The sequence below is a fragment of the Bombina bombina genome, chromosome 3 (genome assembly GCF_027579735.1).
Source record: "Bombina bombina isolate aBomBom1 chromosome 3, aBomBom1.pri, whole genome shotgun sequence".
In the NCBI taxonomy this organism is placed as follows: domain Eukaryota; kingdom Metazoa; phylum Chordata; class Amphibia; order Anura; family Bombinatoridae; genus Bombina; species Bombina bombina.
This window is the reverse complement of record NC_069501.1, coordinates 541,591,014-541,617,844: the sequence shown is the minus strand read 5'-3', so window position 1 is coordinate 541,617,844 and position 26,831 is coordinate 541,591,014. Positions and strand designations below refer to the sequence as shown.

The window sequence follows — 26,831 nt, the reverse complement described above, 5'->3', positions numbered from 1 at the left end:
ACAAACACCTCGGGGTGAAGAGACTATTCCCCTGGATGGAATGTTTGCCTGGTGCGAATGTCCGCTTCCCAGTTGTCCACACCTGGGATGTGGATCGCCGAAAGCAAGTAGTTGTGGGCCTCCACCCATTCCAGTATCCAAGACACCTCCCTCATTGCGAGGGAGCTCCTCTTACCCCCCTGATGGTTGATGTAAGCCACCGAGGTAATGTTGTCCGTCTGAAACCTTATGAAGTTGAACGCCCCCAGGCGGGGCCACACCTTCAGAGCATTATAGATTGCTCGAAGTTCCAGGATATTTATCGGTAAAAGGGACTCCAGCCAAGACCATCCGTGGTCACAATCTCCCAGGACGATCTCAAGAAGGATGTCCCCATGGACAGTTGTTCCAGGCGGATCCACCAAGAGAGGGAGGTCCGAGCCCGTACATCCATGGATATCAGCTGTGAGAGATCTGAATGATCGCCGTGCCACTGCCTCAACATGCATAACTGAAGAGGCCTGAGATGAAACTTGGCAAATGGAATGATGTCTATGCTGGAGACCATGAGCACGATCATCTCCATACATTGGGCCACCGAGAGCCTCTCTGAGGATCGAAGGGCCAGACAAGAGGACGCAAGCTTCCTGCGCCTCTGATCCGTGAGAAAAATCTTCATGGACACCGAGTCTATGATTGTGCCCAGAAATTCCACCCTGGTGCTTGGTACCAGAGAGCTCTTTCCAGGGTATCTTCCAACCATGAGATTGAAGTAAAAGGAGCAGAGACCTTGAATGGTCCACTGCCTGACTGAAGGACGGCGCCTGAACCAGGATGTCGTCTAGATAGGGCGCCACCGCAAAGCCCCTGGATCTGACTACAGCAAGCAGGGCCCCGAAAACCTTCAAGAAAACTCTTGGGGCCGTCGTCAGACCGAAAGGAAGGGCCACAAACTGGAAGTGCTGGTCCAGAAATGCAAATCTTAGGAACTTGAAGTGGTCCCTGTGAATTGGAACATGAAGGTAGGCATCCTTCAAGTCTATTGTGGTCATGAACTGCCCCTCTTGAACTAGGGGCAAAATGGACCTGATTGTTTCAATCTTGAACGATGGAACGGACAAAAACTTGCTTAAACACTTCAGATCCAAAATCGGGCGAACAGATTTGATTAATACCCTAGACCCCTTTCTGCAAGGGGTACTGGTACGATAACACCTAGAAATATCCCTCACACATCCTAAAAAGGCCTCTTTCTTGTTCTGTTTGGACTTGTTCCAAGACTGAACAGGCTTCCAAGTTCCCTTGGACTGGCCCGATTTTGCGGCAGGCTGCTGGCGCTGGGCCTTATCCGCACGAAAGGGAAGAAAACAGAATTTATGTTTACCTGATAAATTACTTTCTCCAACGGTGTGTCCGGTCCACGGCGTCATCCTTACTTGTGGGATATTCTCCTCCCCAACAGGAAATGGCAAAGAGCCCAGCAAAGCTGGTCACATGATCCCTCCTAGGCTCCGCCTACCCCAGTCATTCGACCGACGTTAAGGAGGAATATTTGCATAGGAGAAACCATATGGTACCGTGGTGACTGTAGTTAAAGAAAATAAATTATCAGACCTGATTAAAAAAAAAAAAAAAAAAAAAAAAAACCAGGGCGGGCCGTGGACCGGACACACCGTTGGAGAAAGTAATTTATCAGGTAAACATAAATTCTGTTTTCTCCAACATAGGTGTGTCCGGTCCACGGCGTCATCCTTACTTGTGGGAACCAATACCAAAGCTTTAGGACACGGATGAAGGGAGGGAGCAAATCAGGTCACCTAAATGGAAGGCACCACGGCTTGCAAAACCTTTCTCCCAAAAATAGCCTCAGAAGAAGCAAAAGTATCAAACTTGTAAAATTTGGTAAAAGTGTGCAGTGAAGACCAAGTCGCTGCCCTACATATCTGATCAACAGAAGCCTCGTTCTTGAAGGCCCATGTGGAAGCCACAGCCCTAGTGGAATGAGCTGTGATTCTTTCGGGAGGCTGCCGTCCGGCAGTCTCGTAAGCCAATCTGATGATGCTTTTAATCCAAAAAGAGAGAGAGGTAGAAGTTGCTTTTTGACCTCTCCTTTTACCAGAATAAACAACAAACAAGGAAGATGTTTGTCTAAAATCCTTTGTAGCATCTAAATAGAATTTTAGAGCGCGAACAACATCCAAATTGTGCAACAAACGTTCCTTCTTTGAAACTGGTTTCGGACACAGAGAAGGTACGATAATCTCCTGGTTAATGTTTTTGTTAGAAACAACTTTTGGAAGAAAACCAGGTTTAGTACGTAAAACCACCTTATCTGCATGGAACACCAGATAAGGAGGAGAACACTGCAGAGCAGATAATTCTGAAACTCTTCTAGCAGAAGAGATTGCAACCAAAAACAAAACTTTCCAAGATAATAACTTAATATCAACGGAATGTAAGGGTTCAAACGGAACCCCCTGAAGAACTGAAAGAACTAAATTGAGACTCCAAGGAGGAGTCAAAGGTTTGTAAACAGGCTTAATTCTAACCAGAGCCTGAACAAAGGCTTGAACATCTGGCACAGCTGCCAGCTTTTTGTGAAGTAACACAGACAAGGCAGAAATCTGTCCCTTCAGGGAACTTGCAGATAATCCTTTTTCCAATCCTTCTTGAAGGAAGGATAGAATCTTAGGAATCTTAACCTTGTCCCAAGGGAATCCTTTAGATTCACACCAACAGATATATTTTTTCCAAATTTTGTGGTAAATCTTTCTAGTTACAGGCTTTCTGGCCTGAACAAGAGTATCGATAACAGAATCTGAGAACCCTCGCTTCGATAAGATCAAGCGTTCAATCTCCAAGCAGTCAGCTGGAGTGAAACCAGGTTCGGATGTTCGAACGGACCCTGAACAAGAAGGTCTCGTCTCAAAGGTAGCTTCCAAGGTGGAGCCGATGACATATTCACCAGATCTGCATACCAAGTCCTGCGTGGCCACGCAGGAGCTATCAAGATCACCGACGCCCTCTCCTGATTGATCCTGGCTACCAGCCTGGGGATGAGAGGGAACGGCGGGAACACATAAGCTAGTTTGAAGGTCCAAGGTGCTACTAGTGCATCCACTAGAGCCGCCTTGGGATCCCTGGATCTGGACCCGTAGCAAGGAACTTTGAAGTTCTGACGAGAGGCCATCAGATCCATGTCTGGAATGCCCCACAGCTGAGTGACTTGGGCAAAGATTTCCGGATGGAGTTCCCACTCCCCCGGATGCAATGTCTGACGACTCAGAAAATCCGCTTCCCAATTTTCCACTCCTGGGATGTGGATAGCGGACAGGTGGCAGGAGTGAGATTCCGCCCATAGAATGATTTTGGTCACTTCTTCCATCGCTAGGGAACTCCTTGTTCCCCCCTGATGGTTGATGTACGCAACAGTTGTCATGTTGTCTGATTGAAACCGTATGAACTTGGCCCTCGCTAGCTGAGGCCAAGCCTTGAGAGCATTGAATATCGCTCTCAGTTCCAGAATATTTATCGGTAGAAGAGATTCTTCCCGAGACCAAAGACCCTGAGCTTTCAGGGATCCCCAGACCGCGCCCCAGCCCATCAGACTGGCGTCGGTCGTGACAATGACCCACTCTGGTCTGCGGAATGTCATCCCTTGTGACAGGTTGTCCAGGGACAGCCACCAACGGAGTGAGTCTCTGGTCCTCTGATTTACTTGTATCTTCGGAGACAAGTCTGTATAGTCCCCATTCCACTGACTGAGCATGCACAGTTGTAATGGTCTTAGATGAATGCGCGCAAAAGGAACTATGTCCATTGCCGCTACCATCAACCCGATCACTTCCATGCACTGAGCTATGGAAGGAAGAGGAACGGAATGAAGTATCCGACAAGAGTCTAGAAGCTTTGTTTTTCTGGCCTCTGTCAGAAATATCCTCATTTCTAAGGAGTCTATTATTGTTCCCAAGAAGGGAACCCTTGTTGACGGAGATAGAGAACTCTTTTCCACGTTCACTTTCCATCCGTGAGATCTGAGAAAGGCCAGGACGATGTCCGTGTGAGCCTTTGCTTGAGGAAGGGACGACGCTTGAATCAGAATGTCGTCCAAGTAAGGTACTACAGCAATGCCCCTTGGTCTTAGCACAGCTAGAAGGGACCCTAGTACCTTTGTGAAAATCCTTGGAGCAGTGGCTAATCCGAAAGGAAGCGCCACGAACTGGTAATGCTTGTCCAGGAATGCGAACCTTAGGAACCGATGATGTTCCTTGTGGATAGGAATATGTAGACACGCATCCTTTAAATCCACCGTGGTCATGAATTGACCTTCCTGGATGGAAGGAATAATAGTTCGAATGGTTTCCATCTTGAACGATGGAACCTTGAGAAACTTGTTTAAGATCTTGAGATCTAAGATTGGTCTGAACGTTCCCTCTTTTTTGGGAACTATGAACAGATTGGAGTAGAACCCCATCCCTTGTTCTCTTAATGGAACAGGATGAATCACTCCCATTTTTAACAGGTCTTCTACACAATGTAAGAATGCCTGTCTTTTTATGTGGTCTGAAGACAACTGAGACCTGTGGAACCTCCCCCTTGGGGGAAGTCCCTTGAATTCCAGAAGATAACCTTGGGAGACTATTTCTAGCGCCCAAGGATCCAGAACATCTCTTGCCCAAGCCTGAGCGAAGAGAGAGAGTCTGCCCCTCACCAGATCCGGTCCCGGATCGGGGGCCAACATTTCATGCAGTCTTGGTAGCAGTGGCAGGTTTCTTGGCCTGCTTTCCCTTGTTCCAGCCTTGCATTGGTCTCCAAGCTGGCTTGGCTTGAGAAGTATTACCCTCTTGCTTAGAGGACGTAGCACCTCGGGCTGGTCCATTTCTACGAAAGGGACGAAAATTAGGTTTATTTTTTGCCTTGAAAGGCCGATCCTGAGGAAGGGCGTGGCCCTTACCCCCAGTGATATCAGAGATAATCTCTTTCAAGTCAGGGCCAAACAGCGTTTTCCCCTTGAAAGGAATGTTAAGTAGCTTGTTCTTGGAAGACGCGTCAGCCGACCAAGATTTCAACCAAAGCGCTCTGCGCGCCACAATAGCAAACCCAGAATTCTTAGCCGCTAACCTAGCCAATTGCAAAGTGGCGTCTAGGGTGAAAGAATTAGCCAATTTGAGAGCATTGATTCTGTCCATAATCTCCTCATAAGGAGGAGAATCACTATCGACCGCCTTTATCAGCTCATCGAACCAGAAACATGCGGCTGTAGCGACAGGGACAATGCATGCAATTGGTTGTAGAAGGTAACCCTGCTGAACAAACATCTTTTTAAGCAAACCTTCTAATTTTTTATCCATAGGATCTTTGAAAGCACAACTATCCTCTATGGGTATAGTGGTGCGTTTGTTTAAAGTGGAAACCGCTCCCTCGACCTTGGGGACTGTCTGCCATAAGTCCTTTCTGGGGTCGACCAAAGGAAACAATTTTTTAAATATGGGGGGAGGGACGAACGGAATACCGGGCCTTTCCCATTCTTTATTAACAATGTCCGCCACCCGCTTGGGTATAGGAAAAGCTTCTGGGAGCCCCGGCACCTCTAGGAACTTGTCCATTTTACATAGCTTCTCTGGGATGACCAACTTGTCACAATCATCCAGAGTGGATAATACCTCCTTAAGCAGAATGCGGAGATGTTCCAACTTAAATTTAAATGCAATCACATCAGGTTCAGCCTGTTGAGAAATGTTCCCTGAATCAGTAATTTCTCCCTCAGACAAAACCTCCCTGGCCCCATCAGACTGGGTTAGGGGCCCTTCAGAGATATTAGTATCAGCGTTGCCATGCTCTTCAGTATCTAAAACAGAGCAGCCGCGCTTACGCTGACAAGTGTTCATTTGGGCTAAAATGTTTTTGACAGAATTATCCATTACAGCCGTTAATTGTTGCATAGTAAGAAGTATTGGCGCGCTAGATGTACTAGGGGCCTCCTGAGTGGGCAAGACTCGTGTAGACGAAGGAGGGAATGATGCAGTACCATGCTTACTCCCCTCACTTGAGGAATCATCTTGGGCATCATTGTCATTATCACATAAATCACATTTATTTAAATGAATAGGAATTCTGGCTTCCCCACATTCAGAACACAGTCTATCTGGTAGTTCAGACATGTTAAACAGGCATAAACTTGATAACAAAGTACAAAAAACGTTTTAAAATAAAACCGTTACTGTCACTTTAAATTTTAAACTGAACACACTTTATTACTGCAATTGCGAAAAAACATGAAGGAATTGTACAAAATTCACCAAATTTTCACCACAGTGTCTTAAAGCCTTAAAAGTATTGCACACCAAATTTGGAAGCTTTAACCCTTAAAATAACGGAACCGGAGCCGTTTTAAACTTTAACCCCTTTACAGTCCCTGGTATCTGCTTTGCTGAGACCCAACCAAGCCCAAAGGGGAATACGATACCAAATGACGCCTTCAGAAAGTCTTTTCTAAGTATCAGAGCTCCACACACATGCGACTGCATGCCATGCCTCTCAAAAACAAGTGCGCCACACCGGCGCGAAAATGAGGCTCTGCTTATGCTTTGGGAAAGCCCCTAAGGAATAAGGTGTCTAATACAGTGCCTGCCGATATTCTTATATCAAAATACCCAGATAAAATGATTCCTCAAGGCTAAATATGTGTTAATAATGAATCGATTTAGCCCAGAAAATTCTACAGTCTTAATAAGCCCTTGTGAAGCCCTTATTTATGATCGTAATAAACATGGCTTACCGGATCCCATAGGGAAAATGACAGCTTCCAGCATTACATCGTCTTGTTAGAATGTGTCATACCTCAAGCAGCAAGAGACTGCATACTGTTCCCCCAACTGAAGTTAGTAGCTCTCAACAGTCCTGTGTGGAACAGCCATGGATTTTAGTTACGGTTGCTAAAATCATTTTCCTCATACAAACAGAAATCTTCATCTCTTTTCTGTTTCTGAGTAAATAGTACATACCAGCACTATTTCAAAATAACAAACTCTTGATTGAATAATAAAAACTACAGTTAAACACTAAAAAACTCTAAGCCATCTCCGTGGAGATGTTGCCTGTACAACGGCAAAGAGAATGACTGGGGTAGGCGGAGCCTAGGAGGGATCATGTGACCAGCTTTGCTGGGCTCTTTGCCATTTCCTGTTGGGGAGGAGAATATCCCACAAGTAAGGATGACGCCGTGGACCGGACACACCTATGTTGGAGAAAAGTAGATCCTTTTGGTTTAGCTTTCTTATCTTGGGGTTGGAAGGCACCCTTGCCTCCCGTAACCGTGGAAATTATCGAGTCCAGGCCTGGACCGAACAGAATCTTTCCTTGAAAAGGCAGACACAGCAACCTCAATTTAGAGGTCATGTCCGCCGACCAAGATTTTAGCCACAAGGCCCTGCGCGCTAAAACCGAAAACCCTGACACCTTAGCATTCAGGCGAATAATTTGCATATTGGCGTCGCAAATGGTAGAATTGGCTACCCTCAAAGCCTTAATCTTTTCCTGCACCTCTTCGTAAGAGGGTTCACCCTCAATCATTTCACACAGGGAATCACACCAATATGATGAAGCTTCAGCAACCACGGCTACGGCTGCTGCCGGCTGAAAAACAAACCCGTGAGTTGCAACATCTTTCTCAGAATGTTCAACTTTTTCTCCATGGGCTCTTTGGACAACGAACTATCCTCTAGGGGAATAGTCGTTCGCTTAGTGGGCGTGGAGATGGCCTCATCCACCATAGGAATGGTCCCCCACAGCTCCAACTGAGCCTCCGGAACGGGGAAAAGTTTCTTAAAGGACGAGGAAGGGGAAAAGGAAGAACTTAATCGAGCCCATTCGTTCTAGATAATGTTAGCCATCTTTATAGGAACCGGGAAGGTCTGGGGTACCACCCTGTCCTCATAAACCTTATCTAGCTAAGGATCATAAGGTTCCTCCAGAAGTTTCGGTCCCGGAACCTCTAGAGTAGCAAGCACTTGCTTTAGCAAAAAGCGCAAATTCTCCATCTTAAACCTATAGCCAGGCTCCTCTGCCGGAGCTTTAGATGACACGGATTACAACCCAGGAGGAGTCCCCTCCGAAAGCGTTGGAGTGGGCCTTGTCATCAAACCACTTCACAGGAGCATCTGACGAAGACAAGTCCTGAGTCGAGCCGCTCTGAAAGGCCCTACACTTGTGCTTAGCAGAACGTGGTAAGGCGTGGATCACTTTAGAAACCACCATCTGCAGTTGATCCGCAAAATCTGGCGGCCAACATATCTCTCCCGAAGGAGCAACAGTCGGGGCGCTGCATGTGCAATAGGGGACTCAACTCGGGAACGCACCTCACGGGACGGAGAGCCCTTAGAGGTGGACGGCTCAGTGGTACTAGACCTTCTTTTAGTCTTAGATGTCTTGACCCTCTCAAAGCACGTGGAACATAATTGGGCAGGCTGGTCTACCGGATGACTTTGTCAAAGAGGGAGTGCCCTCTAACGCATCAGAATCCTCCATAGCTTGCGCCTTTATTAGAATAAAAGAGAAACTAACAGGCACCTTTATAACCGCCAATGGCCAGGGCACTCACCACCTCCTATGAACCGGACTACAGAAACCACTTTGTCTCCTCCGTCGCAGATCAGACCGGAAGTGAAGAGCTCCACCCGGTCACACGGGTGCCTCACAGGACCGCCCCTGCCTAAAGGAGAAAACGCGCAAAAATAAAGACCGCGCAAAACTCCCGGAAAAGAACCTGATAGTTCCACACATTGCCAGAGCCTCATCCCGCACAGCAATGACACAAACAATATCATGTATAAACCCCCCCTGTTCAATAATCCCCCAACCAGGAATATTAACCCGTGATTCTGTAAAGATAAAAGGCGCCACACTGTGGCCCTGTCTTCTATATTAGCATTGTGTATAAAATGAAACGATATTACCAGAATCCACGCCGTGGAACAGGAACACGGCCCTTCAAGTGTGACAGGTCATGGCAGCGCTTCTGACATGGACTTGAGAGAAGAAAGCAGTCTGTGAAACTCGTCAACGCCGATTGCTGTAGGAGCTGTTAATATGAGTCGGGATGGTTTTGCAAAAGAGACTCTCCCTGCATCTCCGGACTCTAACTTTAACCCAAGCCCTCACTGAGAAGTCTTATAGGGCTACTTAAAACTCCTGTCCCATTGCAAAGAGTAATACCCTCCATAAGAGACCTCCGAATCTTCGGCACCTCTCTGCCACCTCCTGTGACGAAAGGCAAAGAATGACTGGGGGATGAGGGGAGTGAAAGAGGTATTTAAGCCTTTGGCTGTCTTTGCCTCCTCCTGGAGGCCAGGTTCTTAATTCCCAATAGTAATGAATGAAGCTGTGGACTCTCCTACCCTTTAGATGGAAATAAACTTTTGTTCTATATACTATTTTATATATTTCACATATGAGCACACAAACACAATTACAGATTATTTAATTGCTGGCAATTATTTTATACAAAAGATTTCATATTTTATCAAAAGCATACACATGCATACCTCAAACACGTCTTTTTAATCAAATGTATATGTCATTGCACTGCCTTCTGACATCTGCTTACCTATTTTGAGCACCTGAACTGTAGGCTCTTATGATTTTTTTTATATATTGGTCAGGTGACTAAATGCTTTATGTTTGTAGATGTGACAAACACTTGCATGTCAGCAAAAAGGATACAAGTACAGGGTATTTCCCCCCGCTATATGATAAATAATATATATTTGCCCAGAAATGCTAAATAAAACAAACATTTCCCTGGAAATTATGTTTGAAAAAAACACTCCATCGTTCAGACCTTGTTTTAACACTGTGAGGTTTTATTTACAGAATTCACATACGGTATTATAGCCAGCAATTCTCTTTTTCGTTAAATAGCTACATAATTAAGAACACCCAAAAGCTTGTTCACTCAAGTTCAGTCATAGCTGGGCTATTTTATATTTTTTTCTATTTTTTTTTTTTTTACTTTTTAATGTTTTTTCCACCTTCTTTCTGTGGTGAAATAAAACTTGTCAGTTTTTTTGTTTAAATTCATATAAGGTGCATGTTAAAAAGAAAACACAAAAAAAAAATAAACGAAAAATTATAACACTAAAACATGTCTGTGTTCTACTTTGTGGTACTGATCATATCCTAGCAACAGCCACGTTTAGTGTACATTTTCTTGCAGTCCTTTCTTACGGCAAAAAGTGTTTGTAACTTTTGTAGATTTAAGTGGCGTTATAACCAGCCTTGAATGGCAGTGACAGGAGGGTCAGTGAAAACCACAGAATCCTATTGGTTAAATAGTAAGGAAATTAGTCCAGAGGGGATTCCGCTCCAGTGCCTTCCCTCCAGTAACATTGTCCCATATTTATGACAGCCAGCATTGGCTGAGGTACACACAGCAAAGTTGTTACAGGACTTCTGTGAAGGAAAAAATGAGAGCAACATTAGTTGAAGGTACACACTCACGTAGCATTAAAGCGACATTAAACAATAAATACATTTCCAGTAAACTTTCATCATCAAATTTGCTTTGTTCTCTTGGTATTCTTTGTTGAAAGCTAAACAAAGGTAGACTCGGAATCTAATTTCTAAGCCCTTGAAGCACACCTCTTATCTCAGGGCATTTCGACAGCTAGACAGCACTAGTTCATGTGTTCCATATGTAGATAACATTGTGTTCACTCCCATGGAGTTTCCTAGGAATCAGCACTGATTGGCTAAAATGCAAGTCTGTCAAAAGAACTGAAATAAGGGGGCAGTTTGCAGAGGCTTAGATACAAGTTAATCACCAAGGTAAAAAGTATATTAACATAACCATGTTGGTTATGCAAAACTAGGGAATGGGTAATAAAGGGATTATCTACCTTTGCAAACAATAAAAATAAATTGTCCCTTTTAAGCATGGTATAAAAGTTATCCATTGCCTCCCTGTAGTTATGGGTGCCATATTAAAAAGTAACTTTCACTGTATTCCATTGCTGATATGTTTGCACATGTGCAGAACCTGCAATGAAACCTAGGTTCCAAAATGGCATCCGTAATTAGAGGGAAGTGCATGAGATGTATTTCATCACTTTTAATGTCCTTTTAAACTTAGCACAGTCTGTTCACTTTTACAGACATATATATGTATCACCGAAAATTGGACAGACATTGAGAGATCATTGGCACATTATCAACAGTGCCCCTAACCTTTACAGAATAGGATGTTCCATGTATAGGATATACAAGAGTGGTCAAATTAAGAGAGACATTTTGGTAATAACAGATCCTGAGCATTGTTATTTGCAACAACAATGGCTGAAAACCCGGAGGAAAGGATCATATAATTGTATAGGATGTAAAACATGTAATTGCATGATCCCTGGACCAATGTTTAGCTATCCACATAAGAAGAGATTTTAAATGAAATTCTATCTTACATGTACAACTCCTTCTGTTGTCTACCTGTTTAACTGCACACGTGGAAGGTTCTAGGTTGGTAAAACCTGTGATTGTGCCCATACTAGGATGGCAAACCATAGATCTGCCATGCATGCAGCTCTAGATACCAACAAAAGAGATCAACCAGTAGCTAAACATTTTTTGGATGCTAATCATACAGCACAAGATCTGAGCTCATGGGGCACGCAACGATTGGAGAAAGCCGGATTCGTCATTGATATGCAAAATACAGTCAGAGAAGCGTGCAGAGGATCGGCGTTCTGTTTACCCTAACAAAGGTAAGCATTTTTTTTTATTTTTTTTTATAGCGTGCTTGTAAAGTTTAGGGATTTTTTTTCTGCAAAAGAGCTTTATCATTTTAGGGCAATGCCCTGCAAAATGTTCTTATCAGGGCAATGTTTAGTGCAAGTTATTTTAAAAAAAAAACATAATTTATGTAAGAACTTACCTGATAAATTCATTTCTTTCATATTAGCAAGAGTCCATGAGCTAGTGACGTATGGGATATACATTCCTACCAGGAGGGGCAAAGTTTCCCAAACCTCAAAATGCCTACAAATACACCCCTCAAAACACCCACAAATCAGTTTAACGTATAGCCAAGAAGTGGGATGATAAGAAAAAAGTGCGAAAGCATAAAAAATAAGGAATTGGAATAATTGTGCTTTATACAAAAAAATCAGAAGCACCACAAAAAAGGATGGGCCTCATGGACTCTTGCTAATATGAAAGAAATGAATTTATCAGGTAAGTTCTTACATAAATTATGTTTTCTTTCATGTAATTAGCAAGAGTCCATGAGCTAGTGACGTATGGGATAGCAGATACCCAAGATGTGGAACTTCCACGCAAGAGTCACTAGAGAGGGAGGGATAAATAAAGACAGCCAATTCCGCTGAAAAAATAATCCACAACCCAAATCAAAAAAGTTTTAATCTTATAAAGAAAAAAACTGAAAAACTTCCAGTTAAAAACATGTTACTTGGGTAAGAATTTAGGATTTCGTTCCTTAGTAAGAACAACAAAACTAAAATAAGCTTAAAGTTTTAGTCTTAGAACTCAATCTTGAAGCCCAGAGTAACAGTTAAGAATTGAATCCAATTATGAACCAAATAATTGATTATCTTGGAAAAAAAGAAATATGGATTTTTTAGAAATCACAAAATTCTTCTAGCTAAAACAGCTAAAGACATAGATTAAACCTCATGTGCGAAAATATTCAATAAAATGAAGACACAAATTAAATTATTAGCATGTTAATCAAGTTAAAGGACCAGTCAACACACTGGACTTGCATAATCAACAAATGCAAGACAATAAGACAATGCAACAGCACCTAGTCTGAACTTCAAATGAGCAGTAGATTTTGTCCCTTTATCAATGCTAAATAAATCAAAATCCGATACTTGATCTTAAAGTATCCAAACAGAAAAAACAGAATTTATGCTTACCTGATAAATTACTTTCTCCAACGGTGTGTCCGGTCCACGGCGTCATCCTTACTTGTGGGATATTCTCTTCCAACAGGAAATGGCAAAGAGCCCAGCAAAGCTGGTCACATGATCCCCCCTAGGCTCCGCCTTCCCCAGTCATTCGACCGACGTAAAGGAGGAATATGCATAGGAGAAATCATATGATACCGTGGTGACTGTAGTTAGAGAAAATAATTCATCAGACCTGATTAAAAAACCAGGGCGGGCCGTGGACCGGACACACCGTTGGAGAAAGTAATTTATCAGGTAAGCATAAATTCTGTTTTCTCCAACATAGGTGTGTCCGGTCCACGGCGTCATCCTTACTTGTGGGAACCAATACCAAAGCTTTAGGACACGGATGATGGGAGGGAGCAAATCAGGTCACCTAGATGGAAGGCACCACGGCTTGCAAAACCTTTCTCCCAAAAATAGCCTCAGAAGAAGCAAAAGTATCAAATTTGTAGAATTTGGTAAAAGTGTGCAGTGAAGACCAAGTCGCTGCCTTACATATCTGATCAACAGAAGCCTCGTTCTTGAAGGCCCATGTGGAAGCCACGGCCCTAGTGGAGTGAGCTGTGATTCTTTCAGGAGGCTGCCGTCCGGCAGTCTCATAAGCCAATCGGATGATGCTTTTAAGCCAAAAAGAGAGAGAGGTAGAAGTTGCTTTTTGACCTCTCCTTTTACCAGAATAAACAACAAACAAAGAAGATGTTTGTCTGAAATCCTTTGTAGCTTCTAAGTAGAATTTTAGAGCACGAACTACATCCAAATTGTGCAATAAACGTTCCTTCTTTGAAACTGGATTTGGACACAAAGAAGGCACGACTATCTCCTGGTTAATATTTTTGTTAGAAACAACTTTCGGAAGAAAACCAGGTTTAGTACGCAAAACCACCTTATCTGCATGGAACACCAGATATGGAGGAGAACACTGCAGAGCAGATAACTCTGAAACTCTTCTTGCAGAAGAAATTGCAACCAAAAACAAAACTTTCCAAGATAATAACTTTATATCAACGGAATGTAGGGGTTCAAACGGAACCCCCTGAAGAACTGAAAGAACTAAATTGAGACTCCAGGGAGGAGTCAAAGGTTTTTAAACAGGCTTGATTCTAACCAGAGCCTGAACAAAAGCTTGAACATCTGGCACAGCCGCCAGCTTTTTGTGAAGTAAAACAGATAAAGCAGAAATCTGTCCCTTCAAAGAACTTGCAGATAATCCTTTCTCCAAACCCTCTTGAAGAAAGGATAGAATCTTAGGAATTTTTATCTTGTTCCATGGGAATCCTTTAGATTCACACCAACAGATATATTTTTTCCATATTTTATAGTAGATTTTTCTAGTTACAGGCTTTCTAGCCTGAACAAGAGTATCAATGACAGAATCTGAGAACCCTCGCTTTGATAAAATCAAGCGTTCAATCTCCAAGCAGTCAGTTGGAGTGAGGCCAGATTCGGATGTTCGAACGGACCTTGAACAAGAAGGTCCTGTCTCAAAGGTAGCTTCCATGGTGGAGCCGATGACATATTCACCAGGTCTGCATACCAAGTCCTGCGTGGCCACGCAGGAGCTATCAAGATCACCGATACCCTCTCCTGTTTGATCCTGGCTACCAGCCTGGGAATGAGAGGAAACGGTGGGAACACATAAGCTAGGTTGAAGCTCCAAGGTGCTACTAGTGCATCCACTAGAGTCGCCTTGGGATCCCTGGATCTGGACCCGTAGCAAGGAACCTTGAAGTTCTGACGAGACGCCATCAGATCCATGTCTGGAATGCCCCACAATTGAATTATTTGGGCAAAGATTTCCGGATGGAGTTCCCACTCCCCCGGATGAAACGTCTGACGACTCAGAAAATCCGCTTCCCAATTTTCCACTCCTGGGATGTGGATTGCAGACAAGTGGCAGGAGTGATTCTCCGCCCATTGAATTATTTTGGTCACTTCTTCCATCGCCAGGGAACTCCTTGTTCCCCCCTGATGGTTGATATACGCAACAGTCGTCATGTTGTCTGATTGAAACCTTATGAATTTGGCCTTTGCTAGCTGAGGCCAAGCCTTGAGAGCATTGAATATCGCTCTCAGTTCCAGAATGTTTATCGGTAGAAGAGATTCTTCCCGAGACCAAAGACCCTGAGCTTTCAGGGGTTCCCAGACCGCGCCCCAGCCCACCAGACTGGCGTCGGTCGTGACAATGACCCACTCTGGTGTGCGGAAGCTCATCCCTTGTGACAGGTTGTCCAGGGTCATCCACCAACGGAGTGAATCTCTGGTCCTCTGATCTACTTGTATCGTCGGAGACAAGTCTGTATAATCCCCATTCCACTGTCTGAGCATGCACAGTTGTAATGGTCTTAGATGAATTCGCGCAAAAGGAACTATGTCCATTGCCGCAACCATCAAACCTATTACTTCCATGCACTGCGCTATGGAAGGAAGAAGAACAGAATGAAGTACTTGACAAGAGCTTAGAAGTCTTGATTTTCTGGCCTCTGTCAGAAAAATCTTCATTTCTAAGGAGTCTATTATTGTTCCCAAGAAGGGAACTCTTGTTGACGGAGATAGAGAACTTTTTTCTACATTCACTTTCCACCCGTGAGATCTGAGAAAGGCTAGGACAATGTCCGTATGAGCCTTTGCTTGAGGCAGAGACGACGCTTGAATCAGTATGTCGTCCAAGTAAGGTACTACTGCAATGCCCCTTGGTCTTAGCACCGCTAGAAGGGACCCTAGTACCTTTGTGAAAATTCTTGGGGCAGTGGCTAATCCGAATGGGAGTGCCACGAACTGGTAATGTTTGTCCAGAAAGGCGAACCTTAGGAACCGATGATGTTCCTTGTGGATAGGAATATGTAGATACGCATCCTTTAAATCCACCGTGGTCATGAATTGACCTTCCTGGATGGTAGGAAGAATTGTCCGAATGGTTTCCATTTTGAACGATGGAACCCTGAGAAATTTGTTTAGGATCTTGAGATCCAAAATTGGTCTGAATGTTCCCTCTTTTTTGGGAACTATGAACAGATTGGAGTAGAATCCCATCCCTTGTTCTCTTAATGAAACAGGATGAATCACTCCCATTTTTAACAGGTCTTCTACACAATGTAAGAATGCCTGTCTTTTTATGTGGTCTGAAGACAATTGAGACCTGTGGAACCTTCCCCTTGGGGGTAGCTCCTTGAATTCCAGAAGATAACCTTGGGAGACTATTTCTAGGGCCCAAGGATCCAGAACATCTCTTGCCCAAGCCTGAGCGAAGAGAGAAAGTCTGCCCCCCACCAGATCCGGTCCCGGATCGGGGGCCAACATCTCATGCTGTCTTGGTAGCAGTGGCAGGTTTCTTGGCCTGCTTACCTTTGTTCCAGCCTTGCATTGGCCTCCAGGCTGGCTTGGTTTGAGAAGTATTACCCTCTTGCTTAGAGGATGTAGAACTTGAGGCTGGTCCGTTTCTGCGAAAGGGACGAAAATTAGGTTTATTTTTAGCCTTGAAAGACCTATCCTGAGGAAGGGCGTGGCCCTTTCCCCCAGTGATATCTGAAATAATCTCTTTCAAGTCAGGGCCAAACAGCGTTTTCCCCTTGAAAGGTATGTTAAGCAATTTGTTCTTGGATGACGCATCCGCTGACCAAGACTTTAGCCAAAGCGCTCTGCGCGCCACAATAGCAAACCCTGAATTTTTCGCTGCTAATCTAGCTAATTGCAAAGTAGCGTCTAAAGTAAAAGAGTTAGCCAATTTAAGAGCGTGAATTCTGTCCATAATCTCCTCATAAGAAGATTCTTTATCTAGCGACTTTTCTAGTTCATCGAACCAGAAACACGCTGCTGTAGTGACAGGAACAATGCATGAAATTGGCTGTAGAAGGTAACCTTGCTGAACAAACATCTTTTTAAGCAAACCTTCTAACTTTTTATCCATAGGATCTTTGAAAGCACAACTATCTTCTATAGGGATAGTAGTGCGTTTGTTTAGAGTAGAGACCGCCCCCTCGACCTTAGGGACTGTCTGCCATAAGTCCTTTCTGGGGTCGACCATAGGAAACAATTTCTTAAATATAGGGGGAGGGACAAAAGGTATGCCGGGCCTTTCCCATTCTTTGTTTACAATGTCCGCCACCCGCTTGGGTATAGGAAAAGCTTCGGGGGGCACCGGGACCTCTAGGAACTTGTCCATCTTACATAATTTCTCTGGAATGACCAAATTGTCACAATCATCCAGAGTAGATAACACCTCCTTAAGCAGAGCGCGGAGATGTTCCAATTTAAATTTGAATGTAATAACATCAGGTTCAGCTTGTTGAGAAATTTTTCCTGAATCTGAAATTTCTCCCTCAGACAAAACCTCCCTGGCCCCTTCAGACTGGTGTAAGGGCATGTCAGAACCATTATCATCAGCGTCCTCATGCTCTTCAGTATCTAAAACAGAGCAGTCGCGCTTTCGCTGATAAGTGGGCATTTTGGCTAAAATGTTTTTAATAGAATTATCCATTACAGCCGTTAATTGTTGCATAGTAAGAAGTATTGGCGCACTAGATGTACTAGGGGCCTCTTGTGTGGGCAAGACTGGTGTAGACACAGAAGGGGATGATGCAGTACCATGCTTACTCCCCTCACTTGAGGAATCATCTTGGGCATCATTTTCTCTAAATTGTTTGTCACATGCATCACATCTATTTAAATGAGAAGGAACCTTGGCTTCCTCACATACAGAACATAGTCTATCTGATAGTTCAGACATGTTAAACAGGCATAAACTTGATAACAAAGTACAAAAAACGTTTTAAAATAAAACCGTTACTGTCACTTTAAATTTTAAACTGAACACACTTTATTACTGCAAATGTGAAAAAGTATGAAGGAATTGTTCAAAATTCACCAAAATTTCACCACAGTGTCTTAAAGCCTTAAAAGTATTGCACACCAAATTTGAAAGCTTTAACTCTTAAAATAACGGAACCGGAGCCGTTTTTATATTTAACCCCTATACAGTCCCTGGTATCTGCTTTGCTGAGACCCAACCAAGCCCAGAGGGGAATACGATACCAAATGACGCCTTCAGTAAGCTTTTTCTGTGTATCTGAGCTCCTCACACATGCATCTGCATGCCTTGCTTCCCAAAAACAACTGCGCATTAGTGGCGCGAAAATGAGGCTCTGCCTATGATTAGAGAAGGCCCCCAGTGAAAAAGGTGTCCAATACAGTGCCTGCCGTCTTTTTAACATAATTCCCAAGATTAAAATAACTCCTCAAAGCTATAAACCATTAACAATGCTTATAAAATAATCGTTTTAGCCCAGAAAAATGTCTACCAGTCTTTAAAGCCCTTGTGAAGCCCTTTATTCTTATTAATAAAATGGCTTACCGGATCCCATAGGGAAAATGACAGCTTCCAGCATTACCAAGTCTTGTTAGAAATGTGTCATACTTCAAGCAGCAAAGTCTGCACACTGTTCCCCCCAACTGAAGTTACTTCATCTCAACAGTCCTGTGTGGAAACAGCCATCGATTTTAGTAACGGTTGCTAAAATCATCTTCCTCTTACAAACAGAAATCTTCATCTATTTTCTGTTTCAGAGTAAATAGTACATACCAGCACTATTTTAAAATAACAAACTCTTGATTGAAGAATAAAACTACATTTAAACACCAAAAAACTCTTAACCATCTCCGTGGAGATGTTGCCTGTGCAACGGCAAAGAGAATGACTAGGGAAGGCAGAGCCTAGGGGGGATCATGTGACCAGCTTTGCTGGGCTCTTTGCCATTTCCTGTTGGGGAAGAGAATATCCCACAAGTAAGGATGACGCCGTGGACCGGACACACCTATGTTGGAGAAATGAAGCAATTGCAACATCATCCAAATAAATTACAGGTCCAAGAAAAAGTACCTGAAAATAAATAATTTTCCTTAAATAAGATACAACCATCTAAAGGAAAATAAATACTATTTTGCTATAGAAATAATAGCATATTTAGCAGAAGTAGAGATAGCCCCATTAAATTGGGGAACCCTCAAAACTGAAATTAACTGCCGGCAAAGAATATAATTTAAAACCCTTGAAGAAGGAATAAAAGAATATTCTCAGCCTATTCCATTCCCTAGCATTAGGAACTGGAAAAAAACCTCTGAAAACACAGAAGATTAAATAAGCAGAAATAAAATGTTAGCTAGTCTTGAAAAAGAACTAGTTACCTCAATATCCAAAATAATCAACACCTTTTCAACAAAGAACAAATGTACTCTAATAAAAATAAAAAAGTAGATTTGTTAGTGTCAATATCTGATGAATAAAATTCTGAATGAGAAAAAACATCATCAGAGAAGGATAATTCAGTATGTTGTTGGTCATTTGAAACTTCATCAACTAAAAAAGAAGTTTGAAAAAGATCTAAAAATTTTATTAGAAGGCACAATGTCAGACAAAGCCTTTAACATAGAATCAGAAAAATATTCTTATAAATTTCTAAGTATATCTTGTACATAAGATGTAAAAAGAATAGCAATAAAGCATAAATACTAATGGATTCTGCATGTAAAAGTTTATCATGATAACTTATTACAAACCATAGCTAAAGATAAACATTCATAACATTAAAATAAATGAACTTAGCTTTGGTAGAACTGATATCAGTCAACAGGAATCCGTTAGCGTGTTCTGATTCAGGAACAGTATACGAAATATCTTGCAATATGTAATAGAAAAAAACAACATATAAGCAAAATTATCAAATTCCTTAAATGACAGTTTCAGGAATGGGAGAAAAATGCAAAACAAATAAGCCTCTAGCAACCAGAAGCAGCAAAAAATAAGAGACTTAAATAATGTGACCCACATTATTGGGGCCAAATACAACGCCCATATCTTTTGGCGCCAAATATGATCCTCTGACGCCAAAACCGACGCCCACATTTTTTGGCGCAAAAAAACGTCTGAATACACATGCGTCAAAAAAATGACGTAACTGAACAACTTCTGGCGTCAACTACGGCACCGGAAATGATCAAATTTTGCGCCAAAAAAGACGCAATAAAATGAAGCATTTTCTGCCCCCGCGAGCCTAACAGCCCGCAGGGAAAAATAGTCAACTGAAAATTTTGAAGGTAAGAAAAAATATATATTCATATTCATTATCCCAAATAATGAAACTGACAGTCTGAATGAAGGAATACTGATTATCCTGAATCATGGCAAATATAAGTTTAAACACATATATTTAGAACTTTACATATAAAGTGCCCAACCATAGCTTAGAGTGTCACAAAAAATAACACTTACTTACCCCAGGACACTCATCTACATATAGTAGATAGCCAAACCAGTACTGAAACGAGAATCAGTAGAGGTAATGGTATATAAGAGTATATCGTCGATCTGAAAAGGGAGGTAGGAAAAGAAATCTCTACGACCGATAACAGAGAACCTATGAAATAGATCCCCTAGAGGAAGACCATTGTATTCAAATAGGCAATACTCTCTTCACATCCCTCTGACATTCACTGCACTCTGAGAGGAAAACCGGGCTTCAGCCTGCAGCGAAGCGCATATCAACGTAGAATCTAGCACAAACTTACTTCACCACCTCCATGGGAGGCAAAGTTTGTAAAACTGAATTGTGGGTGTGGTGAGGGGTGTATTTATAGGCATTTTAAGGTTTGGGAAACTTTGCCCCTCCTGGTAGGAATGTATATCCCATACGTCACTAGCTCATGGACTCTTGCTAATTACATGAAAGAAAATAGTTTTTTTTTTTTTTATTATTGGGATGGGGGGTGGGGGGTTACTTTGATTTTAGGATATTGTTTTGTTCTGCAAAATAACTATTAACTTTAACTAGGGCATTGCCAGGGCAATTGTTAGCGTAGATTTTAGTGTTAGTTAGGGTTTTTTAGGGCTGTGCTTTTTTAAGCAGACTTTAGTTTTAGCATTGGTCTTACTGGTTGGGTTTTTATTTTCTATAATGGGAGTTTTTTATTTTCCGTAAAAGTGGTTTTTTTCCTGTAATGGAAGGTTTTTTGTAACTTAGGGGGTGTTAGGTTAGGGGTGTTGGGGGGATAGCTATTAAGAGGTTAGGAGGTACTTTGCAATGAGGGAGGTGTGGCAGTTTAGGGGTTGATAGTGTAGCTGGCTGTTTTGCTGTGGGCTATGTGGCAGTTAGGAGGCTAATAGTGTAGAGGTCTGTTTTGCGGTGGGCTTTGTTGCTGTTTGGGTGGTTAATAGTGTAGTGGGGTAATTTGTGGTGGGGGTATGGTGGTTTAGGAGTTATTAGAGTAGGAGGCTTATTGAGATGCGGGTTAGCTCGTAAGTAGGCGTGTTAGTTTTTTTTAGTTTTTCCACTCGTGCTCAAGCTTTTTAATTTCAACTCTTAATACGAGTGCAACCCAACAGGCGCAAAATGCTATTTATAAATAATTTAATATACTTCAGCAGGTAAAGTGGATCACTGATAACGTTGGAATATCTGGCCATTATTCAATAAGCCTGTGACATTGTTTACAAAAAAAAAAAAAAAAATGTTTACATTTAAAAGGTACAGTCTACACCAGAATTTGTATTGTTATAAAAGATAGATATTCTCTTTATTACCCATTCCCTAGTTTTGCATAACCAACACTGTTATATTAAAGGGACACTGAACCCAATTTTTTTTTCATGATTCAGATAGAGTATGCAATTTTAAGCAACTTTCTAATTTACTTCTATTATCAAATTTTCTTCGTTCTCTTGCTATCTTTATTTGAAAAAGAAGGCATTTCAGCTAAGGAGCCAGCAAATTTTTGGTTCAGAACCATGGACAGCATCTATTTATTGGTGCTATCCAATCTGCAAGGACAACCCAGGTTGTTCACCAAAAATGGTCCAGCATCTAAACTTACATTCTTGCTTTTCAAATAAACATACCAAGAGAATTAAGAAAATTTGATAATAGGAGTAAATTAGAAAGTTGCTTAAAATTGCATGCTCTAACTGAATCACAAAAGAAAAATTTTGGGTTTAGTGTCCCTTTAATACACTTTTTTACCTCTGTGATTACCTTGTATCTAAGCCTCTGCAAGCTGCCCCCTTATATCAGTTCTTTTGACAGACTTGCATTTTAGCCAATCAGTGCTGACTGGTAGGTAACTCCACGTGCGTGAGCACAGTGTTATCTATATGACACACATGAACAAACACCCTCTAATGGTGAAAAACTGTCAAAATTCATTCAGCTAAGAGGCGGCCTTCAAGGTCTAGGAAATTAGCATATGAACCTACTAGGTTTAGCTTTCAACTAAGAATATCAAGAGAACAAAGCAAATTTGGTGATAAAAGTAAATTGGAAAGTTGTTTAAAATGACATGCTCTATCTGAATCATGAAAACATAAATTATGCTTACCTGATAATTTCATTTTCTTCTGAAGGTAAGAGTCCACAGCTGCATTCATTACTTTTGGGAAATACAGAACCTGGCCACCAGGAGGAGGCAAAGACTTAAATACCTCCCCCACTTCCCTCATCCCCCAGCCATTCTGCCAAGGGAACAAGGAACAGTAGGAGAAATATCAGGGTGAAAAAAGGTGAAAAAGAAACCAAAAAATTACAGCCGTCTCATAGATAAAAACACGGGCGGGAGCTGTGGGCTCTTCCCTTCAGAAGAAAATTAAATTATCAGGTAAGCATCATTTATGTTTTTCTTCTTAAAAGGTTAGAGTCCACAGCTGCATTCATTACTTTTGGGAAAATAATACCCAAGCTAGAGCTCACTGAATGCAAACAACGGGTGGGCACAAAAGGCAGCCCCTTCGAAAGGCACCACAGCCTGATTACTCGACACCCTAAAAAAATATAAACGACACGGGTGAAAACCCGAAGCCCAGTTACCTGCACATTAGTTACACCGCCGGCAAAGCCGAACTAAACCACTCAGTCTCAGAGTCAATCAAGCCAAAACAACCTCCGAGGAGTCAACCCCGCGAAGCACGACTCCCATGAAGGTACCCGGCTAAGACAAGGACCGCCATCTGCCCCCAAAAAGGAGAACAGAATCTCATGAAAAATCCAAAGGATCATGCATGGTTGTCTTACAATAGCAATGCCCAGGGAGACGAACTCCATAGAAACACAAGGACCAAAGAAAAAGAGATCCATACACAGGGAAACATGTCCCAAAAAGGACTCGAGAAACACCCTCATATCCCTGACCCTGTACCATACCCAAAGGTACTCCAGGAAAACCATGAGTTCTCCGTTGCCTCATATTAGATCTAGATCTGCAAGCTAGACAGCAGAGTTAGGATAACTATCCCAGCAGCTAGTAAAGAGTTCTCCAAAAGAACACCAACCGTCTGTGCAGGAACTCCCAATGACCAGCTTCCAGGTAGAAAGCTGACTCACCGTTGTTAAAACCCAAACACCTTGAAAGGTGTTTCAAGCTAGCTAACACCCAGTCAAAGTGCAATTAGCTGTAGTTGGATGCAACTGCAAACCTAACAAGGGCTCACAGCTCTCTGAATAACGGGTTCTAAGGAGCGCCCCCTCCCAGCACAGAATGCCAGTGGAAAAGAGGAGGACATCCAAGACCTCCCTCAAAGGAGAGAACCAACTGTAAGGAAAACGGTCAACCCTGCATAAAGTAACCGACCCCCAATTTTCCCTCTAGGATAATGGTCCCAGCCCAAAGGCTAGTCAAGACCAAAGACAAGAGACCCAGACTTTCGGAAGAGAAAGGAAGGGTCAACATAGAAACAAAGCCCCCGGTTAGAGCGCTGACCGTTTCAACAAACGGTATACTACCATGAGTCAGGATAGACATTGTGCTCGGGTACAAAAACCCCTACACGACTGTCTTCTCTAAAAACAAGGAACACTTCCCAAGGGAAGAAGGCCCTGAGACCCTCAGCATCCATATACCAGAATCTACATATAGCAGGAGCCCCAAAGGGATCAAACCCTCAGCCTCCTGCCGCAGGAATGGAGGAACCGGTCACTACATCACAACTCCCCTTCCAGGATTCTGAAACGCAAGAAGGGAAAAAAACCCTTACAAGGCAAGACCCACAGGTCACTCCAAATACTAAGGTAACTCCACACCCAAAGAACCCTACCCCCGCTCTAGAAGAGGAGGGAATTAAACAACGGAAACCACCCTACCATAGAGGTGAGACCCCTCAGCCATATCGCCAACCCAGGTGAAGATACCTGGAGTCTATAGGAACAGTGTAAATGCGCCAGAAGACCAGTAGGGAACCGTCAGAAGGACCTAAGTCACAAACAGATAGGCATCTCTCACAGAGCCCCAGCCTCTACAAAGAGAGGCCCTCAGGACCACAAACATCTAGTGTGAGATCGAACCGTCCAAACCCATCCAAGGAGAGACAGGGACCTAGGTCAGGGTCCTCGAAAAAGGGAAGCAATGGAAGATCCAACTTCCAGAGGAACCCTAAGCTGCCTTCTACATGAAGGAACGCACCACTAAACTCCGTAGACTTGGCGATCTAGCACAGCTTTAAACCCAAGAGTCACAAAGGACCTCCTTAACAGTCTAAGATTCAGCACCCACGGCACTTGGATCGCAAAGAAACTCGCAGGCAATCGTTAATAGGTGCTACACACACAGGCAAGGGAGCAACCAACACCCGAAGTGAATGAAAAACCCTGTACCCTACTCGCCATCTTAACTTAAGGCACCGTCCATGAATCCCCCAACGGAGCAAAGGATAAAAGATCAACTACTCTCTCCATAACCGACCTCTCCCTTCACTGACAAGCCCCAAGGCTAGAGTTGCAACGAGGACGGAAATACACCCGAACGTCAAGACCATGGTCAGAAAAAGGGTAATGGAAGAGATAACAGCCAGAGATCCTAGAAGAATCTATCTTCCAAAATTTTCTTTAAGCAGGCAACAGCTTGGGCTTCGCAGCTCCCCAGAGGCAGGGAACCCCTGCATACCAACTCTTAGAGTAACACAAGTCTGAGCAGAGAAGTAATATGCCCGCACATCCCAACCGTATGATCCATTAAAGGGGACACCTGGATCTGAACCAGGGACCTCTTGATCTGTAGTCCAATGCTCTACCACTGAGCTATATCGCCTAACTTCCCAGGTGGGAAGGAAGGAAACTCCACCACAGCAAGAAAATGCTTAATAGGCTAAAGTGTCAGCGTCCGGAAGACCTCGAGTGAAAATACAATTTAATAATCACCCGGCATACCAGACCACCAGTGTTCCCCCTAAGCCCAGTTTTGTGTGCAGCCCAGCAATGAAACAGTTAACAAGAGAACCATACTTTAAAGTCTGCATTGTGCAGTATTTGCTAATTGCAGGGTGTGGTTGCCTAATTAACTATTTCATTGCTGGGCCGCACAGAAAACTGGCCTTAGAGGGAACACTGCAGACCACATAGGTCACACACATCTCCCACTCCAAGAATGGAATAACGGTTCTGAGTCCCCAGGGACCTGAAGAAGCATGATGATGTCTGCAAAAACAGATCCGCATCTGAGAAGCCCGAACAGCCAACCTAGATTGGCACTCATAACCCTCCGTTCGGAGGGGTTGTATTTAAACAACAGGCCTTATACTTCGGTAGGATCCGAGCCCAGAGTCCATAGAATAGGCCAAGAGACATTCAAAATCCAGCAGGATTAATCAGCACCATGAGGGTGACATGAACCCTGGTAACAGCCGAAAAAGTATCCGACCAGTACCTGCCTGGTATAAGGAGACTCTAGAACTGACCAAGGTCCAAGAAATTCGTCCCGAAGGATCGATAAATAAACTAGAAAAACATAATTCTATTATTCAATAAGTGAAAAGCTTCAGAGAAAGTGCCCATGCGACACTAAGTCGCAAGTATCTGTTCCAGAGAAGAACGTTCATAAAAATGAAAATCTAACAGACATGAGCTTAAGAAAAAACAAATTAAACACATCCATCCAGATTAAAAATAAAATGAAGGCAGCACCTATCGGGTGAATGCCCAAGGTGAATGAGGACTACAACGGAACCAGCCCATTAAAGCCCCATTCACCCAAGAAGAAAGACAAAGCAAAAGAAAAATAGTGACGTTAAGGAGATTGGCTTCATCCCCAAACGTCCTATCCATTTTGCCATCCAGCTTCTAAGGCCTTGGATCCCTCGGTCCGCTAGGACTGGGATCCTCCAACATTGCCAAAACATGTCTTAAAAGAACACGAAGGCGAGCCAGCCTATAACGGAAGGCAAAATCATCCCTCACCGGATCAACTGAAGATCATGGCTCCGAGATATGGGCCCTTGAAGCCTCAGGGGCCAACCCTTCCCCAGAAAGCTGAACTAAATCGGACGATCTCATGCTCGATGGGCCCTGGTTAACGGAACACGGACAGTATCTTAGAAATACTTCACTTGGGAGATATAAATGATTCAGCGCCATAGAAATGGCCATGCAGAACCGTGCCGTAACCTCTGGAGGAAACAAGCCACCCTCCGGAGAAGGTGTAAAGGCCATAGGGACACCTGCTTGTGTAGCCGGGAAATGGACTGGGACACTCGCTTCTCGGGTCATGGAAACCTCAGAGGTGGATAGCTCAACGCACTCGAAGCTCCCTGCTTCAGGAGAAGAGAGTACTCTAGAATGGCAATCGGAACATAACTGATGGGCATTGATTACCCGGGCCATTTAATATTCATCACAAGGCATCCGTGTTGCGCATATCAGAATCCTCCATAATCTTGGGATTACAAAAATTACAAGAAACTAACTGGCACCCTTTAACACCCCCAATGGCTGGGGCACTCACTACCTCCTGTGACCCAGACGACCCACGAGCAAGACTCTCTCGGTCGCACACAGTCAGCATATGGAAGTGAGAAACAACGTAACCGCACCTGTCACGAAGTGTACCATGCCAGTCACAAAAAGGGCGCATCACTAAAAGAAGGCC

At 43.2% G+C, this 26,831-nt stretch overlaps 1 protein-coding gene and 1 non-coding gene across 5 annotated transcripts in view; both read right to left on the bottom strand.

Annotated features, from left to right (window-relative positions):
* Window positions 1-9,818: 9,818 nt before the first annotated feature.
* MAP7D1 (MAP7 domain containing 1) overlaps window positions 9,819-26,831 on the bottom strand; it is a 216,799-nt gene continuing 199,786 nt past the window's right edge. For all 4 annotated transcript variants that reach the window (XM_053707015.1, XM_053707014.1, XM_053707018.1 and 1 more), the window contains one exon: window positions 9,819-10,428. In XM_053707015.1, coding sequence (XP_053562990.1) covers window positions 10,418-10,428 — 11 coding nt within the window. In that variant the 3' untranslated portion in view covers window positions 9,819-10,417. The remainder of the gene's footprint in view (window positions 10,429-26,831) is intronic.
* TRNAC-ACA (transfer RNA cysteine (anticodon ACA)) lies at window positions 24,927-24,998 on the bottom strand. Its single transcript has one exon. It is a non-coding gene; the product is annotated as a tRNA-Cys (tRNA).